The 11,502-nt window shown below is 41.0% G+C and overlaps 1 protein-coding gene across 1 annotated transcript; it reads left to right on the plus strand.

Moving 5' to 3' along the window:
- The first annotated feature begins 345 nt into the window (after positions 1–345).
- On the plus strand, positions 346–8,520 carry lpl (lipoprotein lipase). Its single transcript, XM_041040306.1, has 10 exons — positions 346–592; positions 1,584–1,786; positions 2,380–2,559; positions 3,213–3,324; positions 4,119–4,361; positions 5,070–5,312; positions 6,028–6,148; positions 6,535–6,717; positions 6,831–6,938; positions 7,126–8,520. The coding sequence occupies exons 1-10, from the start codon at positions 496–498 to the stop codon at positions 7,175–7,177; spliced, it is 1,542 nt and encodes a 513-aa protein (XP_040896240.1). The 5' UTR covers positions 346–495; the 3' UTR covers positions 7,178–8,520.
- The last annotated feature ends 2,982 nt before the right edge of the window (positions 8,521–11,502 follow it).

Here is an 11,502-nt window from a genome sequence, read left to right on the forward strand (position 1 = left end):
ACGTTTTTTGCACCAGAATAACACAATTAATGGGAAGACTGAGAAAATTAATGAAAAGCTTTCCCGTACAGTTTCTCAAAAAGTGAATAGCTTAATTGAAAGCTGATAATAAACACTGATTATGCCGTTTAAATTGGACTGCCGACAGAGTGCCGGGGGCTGCAACTCAACAACTTTCCTGTGGAGAAGATTGTGAATGACCACCACCCCCCCACCCCCCCGTGATTCAGAGTTGGGACAAAGTTTAAACTCCGCCCTCCAAAACTCCAGCCAATCACGGCTGGATATTCAAATAAGTCACCCATATAGATGACTTGGAGCGGCAACTGTGACAGACCATGAGAAGGAGCCTCACTCCTTAACCATAAGTACTTCCAACGTTGTGACCGGTGCTCTGCGTGTTAAAAATAAACGAGTGGATATACAACTGTTCGACCAACATCCAGAGAACCTCTTATTTTTTCCAAGACTAAAACAAAAAAAGTTTTCAATAATATGGGAGAAAAAAATATTTTTCTTTTGACTGTTTGGATAATTTTGGGAAACATCTTTGCAACGGTTTCTTCTGTCCCTGAGGCCACTACTGTGTTTGGTAAGACCGACCTAACATTTTTTTTTTAATTGAGATAACTTGTTTGGCAGGATATTATTTTCATGGTGCATCTGCAGATCTAATGAAGCCACCATTTGCGGGAAAGCAGGTTAATTAATGCATGTAGTTCAGTGTTGACCGGGAATAACCCCCGTGAAAAGATTCAGGTCTGCAGGTCTGCATCCCATTTCATACAATTCGGCCCCATGTGTGCATGAAGAAAAAGCCGCTGCCAGAGGCCATTTGTCTGAAGAAAAAAACGAGGAAAAAAAGAGAAAACATTAGCAGTGAAAAACTGGGCATTTTAAATCAAAAATAAAATCAAATTATTTTCAATGCTATCAAAAATATAGCATTTTTAGTATAATAAATTAATTGCTGCACTCAAAACCATATGTACTTATTCGACTATTTATTTATTTATTATTTATTAACATTTATTAACATTTCTGGGCTCCCTGAAAGAATGTGATTAGTTTAGAGGTCATTTTTAAAATGTATTCTTAATAAATATATCTCAGGTTTACTGAAGCAAACCAAGGTATTCACAATTTTCAGTTATAAACTTATGTTGGTAGAAATACAAAGGAGACAACAGGGGGCGACACTGCCATGTTCTATGTGTCAGTGTTGTCGCCGGTTGATTTGAGTCACACCGGTGAGATTAGTGGTCACATAATATAACTGAGAACAGCAGCAAGCTTTCATGATTTGCATGACAAAGCTTCATGTTCGTTGAAAACAGTTTAACTTCAGTGTGTTTATTTTATCTTCTGCAAAGATTATTTTAATGAAACTCCTTAAATCAGAGTTTCAAACAGCTGATTGATCGTTGTATGAATGCATATGATCAGATGGTGTGGTAAACATGTTATAAAATTCAGCTTTACGTTGGTCAGAATCCCAAATGACAACAGGCCTTTCCATTTGCATTGTGCCACAGCAATCCAATAATCTACTGCACACTGTTTGTGTGTGTGTGTTGTAACAGTAAACACCACGGTCTCTGCTCCCCTGCCCACCACTGCTGAATGGATCACAGACTTCACTGACATCGTGTCCAAGTTCTCCCTGCGCACAGTGGACATCCCCGATGATGACATGTGTTACATCGTGGCCGGCAGGCCAGAAACCATCCAAGAGTGTAATTTCAACGCAGAAACGCAGACCTTCGTTGTGATACATGGCTGGACGGTATGTCACTCAGTATTCATTATCATAGAACAGGATGATAATAATAATCACTGGTAGATTCAAAATGTTTTACTAGCTTATGGATGTTGTCTTATGTGTGTTTCATTAGTTAGGTGGCTGTTTCTGTGAGTTTAAAAGTTATGAGCGTGTTTGTATTTTGGTCCTTCTTTGATAAAGTTCCCCCCTAAAAAAAAGATAAAACAGTATGTTGCATGAATAAAAAGAGGTTGAGTCCTGCCAATAAAATGTTCAACTAACTGATCATAAATATTAAGCCAAGTCCAAACTGATGTAGCCAGAAAATCAGACTGAATTGCCATTTTTTTTCCCCACAGTTTTAATCAGGCTAAATTTGATGAACGTCTATTCAGAAAAGAGTTAATATAACAACAGATATATCCACAGATAGAAAGTGGTGAGTTAGCAGTGCAGACAGTCAATTCATCTCCTATAATGTGATTCAGAGCCAGCCATGCAACAAAATTTGAACCTGATGACGCCCTGGCTGCTCTCCAGCCACAAGACACAGAATGAGGGCCAAGGCCAGAGTAAATCACACAAGTGTGTGTGTGTGTGTGTTTTGTTTGCTGTAGGTAACTGGGATGTTTGAGAGCTGGGTTCCCAAGCTTGTGTCTGCGTTGTATGAGCGTGAACCCACGGCCAATGTGATTGTAGTGGACTGGCTGACCCGCGCCAACCAGCACTACCCGACCTCTGCAGCCTACACCAAACTAGTGGGCCGTGACGTCGCCAAGTTTATTACCTGGTTACAAGTGAGTGTTTTCAATGAACAGCGTTGGAATGAACAAGCTGGTTGATAGTTGGCTAACAGCTGGACCACATCCTCTTTGTTGACAAGTGGATTTGGCCTACTGCTTTTGAATGACCAAATTATTACCATACTCCCTTAAAGTTAATACGCCCGCAGCAAAGAAGTTAGAGCAGCCGGTGACTCCGCAGCTGATGATGTAATGTAATGCTTCTTTAGCCAGCGGTGCTGCTTGCGGATATGTTTTCCTACTGGTTATGATTTTAAATGCTCCATAAAGGGGTTTTATTGCCATGTCTGTGGCTCAAAGCAGCCTCTCATTACAAGGCTCAGTTTTTAGCGGAGCACAGTCTTTGTATGAACAACTTCAAGGCGTATTGGCATGTGTAATGCTCTCATTTGTTTGACCTTTGTTTACGTGACTTCCAAGTTTAAAGCTTGCTGAGTTTTGGCAAAGCATAAAATTACACAAAGTAATCCTTGTCTTGGATAATGTCCCAGACTCTATTAAGACTTGAGCAGAGTGCTGGAGAACTTTTCCAGGTACAGCCTACTATGAGTTTTAATTCCTCTTGCAACTCAGCAGGATTTGCTTTTTTTAAGGCATGTCGGCATGTCATGCGTTCTGACCCATCTCGTCCATCCCTACCCTTTCAGAAAGAGCTGCAGTTGCCATGGGAGAGGATCCATCTGCTGGGTTACAGTCTGGGAGCACATGTGGCTGGAATCGCTGGAGGCCTCACTGACCATAAAATCAGCAGGATCACAGGTGTGCTACATTAACCTAACCATTCCATCATCATCTGCTCACATTATATCACATACAGATAAACGGTACAAGCATAGAGACGTAGGATTTTCTTTTAGTTGTGATTAGTTTATTATGACTGACTAAAATAGAAGATTCATCGGAAGTGCTTCCAATGAATTCTGCCTTTATTAGCGCAGTGTGTTACCGCCACCTTACAAATAAATCAATCCAATTATAACCATGTGTAGTGTGTTCTAACTATAAGCATTTTGGTCTATTTAATAGAAACTTTAAATGTCTAAATTTACTCTTGAAGCCAATGAACATGCATGCAAACATACCATACTGTACTCTAATGTATGGGCACTTTTCTTTCCAGCGCAGCTCGTGAAAACAACTCAACACGCCAATGAAATATAATCTGTCAGCCATAACATTCCAGGCCTGTATTGTATGTGTGCATGTAGCTAGTTAGAGAATCCAGTCCTTCTATTTGTCACTATGAAGTTTATCCAGCTTTGAAATCTCTCTGACCTGCTTAGAATAATGGATATGTTTACTGTGAGAGCAGCAGCCTATTAAGAGCCCACAGTCACTGCTTCACATTGCTCTGAGCTTCAGTGGTTCTGCAGAGCTGCACATGGCACAAAGAGGCCAAATGAAACATGAAAATGTTTTAATGTTTAGTTTTATAGGTAGATCGTTCCATAGACGTGATCCTTTTCTGCTTCTGTGTCCTCATCCACACACAGTTTCTTCAGCATGGCCACTATGAGTAAAAGCAAATTCTCCTCTCTCCTTCTTCCACCCAGGTCTGGATCCGGCTGGCCCCACCTTCGAGCATGCAGATGACCAGAACACTCTGTCCCGAGATGATGCCCAGTTTGTGGACGTCTTGCACACCAACACCAGGGGCTCCCCGGACCGCAGCATCGGCATCCAGAGGCCTGTGGGCCACATCGACATTTACCCCAATGGAGGCACCTTCCAGCCGGGCTGTGACATCCAGAATACCTTGATGGGGATTGCTTTGGAAGGAATCAAGGGCCTCCAAAGTATGTACCACAAACCCTCCCTGCTGTCTGTAATGATTTGAGCTACTGTGCTGAGGTTCGAAATTGTACAGTTCAAATGGTGTGGTTTGTTAGCTTTCAGTCACTTTGGCAGTAGGGTAATACCGTCAGTATGGCATCCACACACTAGATAGCTTGGATTCACACCTCCATATTGGCAGGCATCTGCTTTTATTACTAAAGTGAAACCATGCTAGAAGACTACAGAGGCCAGAGTTACTCCAGCTGCTCAGACCTGGTGGTACCAATCTTCTCCACTTCCTCTGTGTGACACACTGCACCATAAACACACATCTCCGTCCACATTAAAGTCAACAATTTGTAACAACAGTGTTGTAAATCATTGGGAAGGGATTGTGTAAGTTTACATGGTGTCAACAGACACTTTGACTCTATAAAAGCTTTCAGGGGTTACGAATAAAATATGTTTGCCTCCGGTCCAAACAGCTACAGATTCACAGTATGTGACAGACATGTCGAGATGAAAGCCTTGCTTGATGTTTTGCTGGTTCACTTCCTTTTCTGTTGCTAAATGCCTTGACCGAGCAAGGCAGAACTAAGTGAGAAATGCCATCTGGGTCAGCATTTAGTCAACGCTGACATGTGAAAAGTCATAAAAAAAAGCCACACATAAGGAAGCCATCTGTGAATAGATGAAGAGGTTTCACAGTTTCTTTCTGTGTTTTGCAGATATGGACCAGCTCATCAAATGTTCCCATGAACGCTCCATCCACCTGTTCATCGACTCTCTGCTGAACACCCAGCAGCAGAGCATGGCATACCGCTGCAACTCCAAAGAGGCCTTCAACAAGGGACTGTGCCTCAACTGCAGGAAGAATCGCTGCAACAAGCTTGGTTACAACATCAACAAGGTCCGCACGACCCGCAGCACCAAGATGTACCTCAAGACTCGTGAAATGATGCCATACAAAGGTAAATACATGGTATCTGTTAATGAAATTTATTTAGAGGGGAATTGGTAGGTTCTGTGCAATGCAAAAAAAAAAAAAAAGAGACGAAACGTACTGTAGAAAAATCTGGCACTGAGGATTAGTGAGAGTTGAGTTGAATGATGCACATACACGAATAGGAGTAATCCTCAGTGTGTGAGCTGCTCAGATAGACTTCACATGATTTGTGGACAGGAAAAGTCTTAACACTTCACTCAAGCACATGTGTACAACAAGTAGCAAGCACTCAGGAGGTGACATGAAGAGGAGGCCACGAGTATTTTAGTGGCCGGGGGTATGCTAAAGGTAATGCGACACCACTGCATGTAATACACCCCCAAATGGAAAATGTTATTTAAGATTTTGGCACAAGTCGACAATGGTATTTTTTGACAGCAGATGTTTTAGAGATGCAAATGTGTGTTGAAAGCTTAGCACGTTTAGCACACACTTATATAGTAAAAATGAAGGTGTGTGTTTTGCACAAAATCCTGGTTGTGTTTACATGCAGTACTGTGGCAGTCACATGAAGACAGAGTAAGATCAAGGTTACGTAAGGGCTTTTCTAGCATTAAACTAACTTTAAATAGTGTTATGAAAGACGTGAGCCAGTTGCTGGGAGCACGTTAAGCTGTGAGACAGTGTGTCTAAAATGTAAAACTCACCCTGAGTAAACTGTCTGCTTCCCCCTCTCGCAGTTTTCCATTACCAAGTGAAGGTGCATTTCTTCAGTAAGGACCGGCTGAGCTTCACAGAGCAGCCAATGAAGATTTCTCTGCATGGAACCCACGGAGAGAAGGAGGACATCTCCTTTGTCCTGTATGTGCATCAAACAGTAAAATGCTTTAACACCTACCACATGAACATCAGACACGCACACATGCACGCACGCACACACGCACGCACGCACGCACACACACACACACACACACACACACACACACACACACACACACACACACACACACACACACACACACACACACACACACGCACATTACAAGAAAACGTAGAGTGAGAAGTAAAGTGTTCCCAACCATCCAGACCCAAACACAAACCATAGAGGCACTCATGCTGCATACATCATATGCATGTATGATGACACACACACACACACACACACATATAAAGGATACTTTTATTGCTTCCATGTAAAGGACAGTCTTTGACAGACTTTGAAAGTTGCTTCTCCTCTCACCCTGCAGGCCGGTCTTGAATGGTAACTCTACTTTATCCTTCCTCATCACCACCGACGTTGACATTGGAGAACTGATGATGGTGAAGATACGCTGGGAGAAGGACGCAATCATCAGCTGGTCAGACTGGTGGGGCAGCAGCAAGTTCCACATCCGGAAAATGCGCATCAAGTCTGGGGAGACCCAGTCCAAGTAAGCTGTCAGCAACACAAAGACACAAATTAGACCTGGTGATATTCGTGTGTTTCTAGTGATTTTTTTTTTGTCATGACATTTAAAACAATTGTTTTCCTGTGTAACTCCAGGGCGATCTTCAGTTCGAAAGACGGAGAATTTGCCTACCTTGTTAGGGGAGGAGAGAATGCAGTCTTTGTCAAGTCAAAAGAAGACAACATGAGCCGTAAAGAGAAACTGTAAGTTAAGAAATAGCTTACTGTATATGGCACACAAACATTTACATACTTTTAAAGGGGTTGTTTCTAATCAACTACGTAATTGGTGCAGTTATTTAAAAACTGACTAATAAGTATAGGTATTGGTAAAAAAATAAAAATAGAAGCAGAAGTTCTCCTGTTCATTTTTGGCTTTTGTTCTTTCCAGAATGCACAAGCTGAAGATGCAGGGCAGTCTCTTCTCACAGAACGACGCTTGAAGTTGCACTTGGCAACACACACCCACATCATGCACATTATCCATCTCTACATACATAGCCAAAGATGGACACAGCACACAGCAACACTGGGAAAGCCTGTGCAAGTAACTGGACATATATATAATGACTGCTGCGTTTTTTTTTCTTCTGATTTTTCCTGTTTTTCCCAGTACAACCAACACAACCTCATCCACAGTGCTGGAAATCAGTCTGTTCACAAGCTCTGTCCTGTCTCTGAAAGCTTCCTCTGCTGCTGAAAAATGTCACAGGCTTCTTTGTGATGATGTACTCACAGTTTTACTAATTCACACTTTCAGTAACTTTTGCTGTGTATCTTTGTAATCATTTGTTTATGCTTTTGTAGCCTATATGTACTGTTTATACTGATTTTAATGTAATTTGAAACCCCGAGCTGTTGTGTTTTCTTTTCTTATGTGAACTGAGATTATTGTTAGTGTAAAAGTGATTCAGTGGCAGGCATAATTTAGGCACATAGTTTCCTTTTTTCTTTTTGTTTTTTTAAACATGCAAAATGATCACTTTGTCCCTAATGTTTGTCTTTGCCTAACCACTAATTGCCAACAATCAACAGGGGACCAAAGAAATATTAACTATCTACTGAATGGAGAATCACAGTGGTCATTGTAAATACCCTTTTTTAATCAGTATATATATATATTTTTTGAATATGGGTTATGTGTTCATATCTGATCTCTTGAAGCCTTGCTTGTTCTTTGATCACCTTTTGGTTATTGTGTCACTGGTCACTTTAAAAGGCTCTGTGTCCCCTGCAGCAATTTTAGATGCAAAGGTCATTGAGAGTTCAGTCCAGCAGGGACATGCATTCTTTAGTTTTGGTCATTTTTTCATCAAAATAAACCAAGGTCACTTTTAATGATCCAGTAATGGCTAAATGCACCCGAGAACTTCATGAATGGGTCAATAGTCATACCTCATTGACTAAGCTCGGTCTATAACAGGCCCTTATTTTGAAAGGTCAAACATAACAAAATTGCTTATAAAATCAAATTCAAGCCTTTTAAATTTGTGATGGACTGGCCCACATGATAGCCATAATACATCTCAAGAATACTTCATATTGTATTTATTGAATGTACATTTATATATTTGTATATTAAGCTGTAATATATTTTGGCAGGCTTCCATTGTCATCTGTATTTTTTATAAATGAAGCGTTTTGTGATTTTATGCAAAAGGCTTTGGAATGATCAATCAAATTGGTCTCCATGCCAGCTGTTGAGTGCATTTACTTTTTTTTTGAACTGAAATGCAGTGCACTGTATAAAGAAAGAGCCCTTGGTTTAATAAAGAGATAAACCACATATTTAAATCTTCCAGACTGCTCAAGTTGCTTTTAGATCATAAACAATTAACTTGTCAAACGACTGTGGACCTGTATTGTCACTCACCATCTTATGGTTGAGAAACACTTGAACATGCAAAAACGTGGCCAAGAACTTACACACATCTCTGTGCCATGTTAGTGTAATTAGATTAATAAAAAACTTCGCATTAATAAAAAACTAGTGTAATCAGATTAATAAAAAAAACATTCATTGGTGTTAGTGATGAGGGATGATCCCTATGAAGGGCCATTATACAATCAAGACCCAGTGGTTAACAGCTTCAAATGCTCCTAAAGCTTAGCTTAGATTTATACAGTAATTTTCTAATGCTGGTGATGATTCTAAATGAACATGCATGGAGTTGATTTCATTAAAAGGTTTCTTCACACTAATGTTAATAAAAGTCCTCTTTATCAGCACAGGATATAAGAGAAAAGACAGACATGAGTCCAGCTCCAGAGAGTTTTTATACAGTCCTGTTCTGAAATGTGGACATGAAGTATTTCAATGAAAAAGACACATTTCATATAAAATCACGTATAACAACACACCACACTGAGTAGTTGACACCAATATTCAGAGTTAAAGGCACCCTGTGGAGTTTTAACAAGCACATTTTCATTTGCATTGTTTCTCACCAGAACACAATGTACAGAAATCTTTAGGGTCTGAGAAACATGTTGAATGAATTTCCTTCCTCCTATTACATTTCTAAAGCATGCAGTGCATTACATACATACCATGCCCACACTGGTTTAATGTCTTCTGTGCATTCCGTTTGAATATGTGGCCATTATGTGATAATGGCACACCAGTGTCACAGTTCTGGGGCTCACAATGCTATTTGATTTTTGAGTGCAAAAGATCTTTACATCTATTGGACAGACCTCTATGAGCCTCACTGACTTTGGTAACAGTGTAGAGATTAGATCATCTCAATACCACAGTTCATGTCAACCTCAGCTGAACAAGAACAAATGTCCAAATAGCTTTTTCACTATATCTGATATGGACATTGGATGAGCACATTCTGTTTATACTACATGTGTAATGGATCATCACAACTCAAAGACCAGGCAGGCAAAATAGAAAATACATATTTACTCTTTCAAAAACAAGCAAATATCACAACTTGGCAAACAGGCAGAGAAGGCCAAGCTTATCCAAAAGGGGATTGGGCAGGAGACCAAGAGTCCAACAGGCAAGCAGGAAGGGCCTAATAGTCAAGGCTCAGGCAGGCAAAAAGCTATGGCTGAAGCACAATAGACAAGCTGGAAAGGACCAGGCAGGCAAAATAGAAAATGCATATTTACTCTGGTATACAAAGGCTGGTATACATGCTACTAGGCTGATGGGGAAATGGGAACAGGTGTGTAGTTGTTAAGGTCGGGTCACGGGGAATGGCAGGAACACAGTGGTTACTGCAGGGCAGGTGGGAGTGGCAGGATTGGAAATAACAGGAGAGTTAATAAATGGCAGTGCAAAAGGAAGCTAGATAGGTTTTACACAAGTAATACATCTAAAGAAGCTTTCACAGCTAACTGTGGTACAAGCACTGAGTGTGACTACAGTGAACGAATATTTCCTTCTGAGCTTCTTTAGGTAGTATTAGGCTACGTTTCCACAAGCCGCTTACAAGTAAGCAATAGTTCATTCTCAGTATCAAGGATAGAGATAGAGTCAAGCTAGCCCTGTCCCTAATAGCAGGTGCCATAAGAAACCAAGGTCTTAAAGATATGATGCACTGAGAATCCTGTCGAGGGAGTGCACAGTCATAACACAGGGGCCCTTCAGCTCCAGGAGAGACTGTCTTGCATGAAATATACCACTGAGGTGACTTGGATGGTTTAATGTTTAGAGTTTGGTGCTAATAGAATCTTCACACGTGTGGATGGGTGCTGTGGTCCCATGAAGAATATCCTCATTTGGACATGTAGTGAGGGCTGCCTGGTTAGCTCAGTTGGTAGAGCATGAGATTCAATTTCTCAGGGTCGTGGGTTTGAGCCCCACTCTGGACGGCACCACCTCCCATGGGCTCACCACCTGTGGGAGGTGCCGTAAGACTTCGGTGCATTGTGGACTGGGCGGCAGTCGCCCCTGCAACTGGGGCCTGGACCCAGATGAGCGGCTGATGACATGTAGTAAGTTTTGTAAGGGTTTATTTATGCTCTGCAAGGAAGATGACCTTCAGGACTAAATTCTTCAGCTCAAGATATCTGGGTCTCTTGAAACTTCTTTCATCACAAGTTAACGCATGAGGTGTTTTTCAGTTGTCTGTCTCACAAGCATCTGCTGGAACAGATAATATCTGCATATTATGCTTTTATTTGAATACAAACTACACAAGCAGCTCACGCTGTCATGACTAGCCCCTAAGGGGGCTGTTTTCGGAACCCTTTTGTTATGCTTTGAACTCTCTTTTGTGGACTTTTGGACCCTTGGTTAGTTTGTTAAGTTTTGTTCATAGTTCCAGTTTTAATTTGAAATCATGGTCCTTGTGTATCTTGTCTTGTTCTACTTCCTGTCTTTGTCTTGTTTCCCGCCTTTGTGATTGTCTGCCCCGCCCTAATTGATTTCACCTGTTGCCCATTGCCTTGTGTATTTAAGTCTTGTCATTTCTCTGTTCTTGTCAGTTCGTTTTTGTCTCATGCCTTTGTCTCATGTCTTTTGCCTTGTCTCGTTTCCCATCTTGCCTCTCGTTGTTGTATCCCCAGTCAGGTTGTGTATTTATTTGTTACTTTGTTTCTTGTTAGGTTTTAGCTCCTTGTTCTATCCTGTTGCCTCACTAGAGTGATTTTTTGTTCGTGTTTTGCATTTTTTGTTTTGGTGACTTTTTCCCCTTTATGGGTGATCCTTATTTTGCTGCTTTGTTAGAATAAAAACTATTATTTTTTGATTTCGTCTGTGGGGTCGTGCATTTGGGTCCAAGTCCTTGCTAAAGTCATGACACACGTAACC

The sequence above is a fragment of the Toxotes jaculatrix genome, chromosome 6 (assembly GCF_017976425.1).
Source record: "Toxotes jaculatrix isolate fToxJac2 chromosome 6, fToxJac2.pri, whole genome shotgun sequence".
NCBI classification, from domain to species: Eukaryota; Metazoa; Chordata; class Actinopteri; family Toxotidae; genus Toxotes; species Toxotes jaculatrix.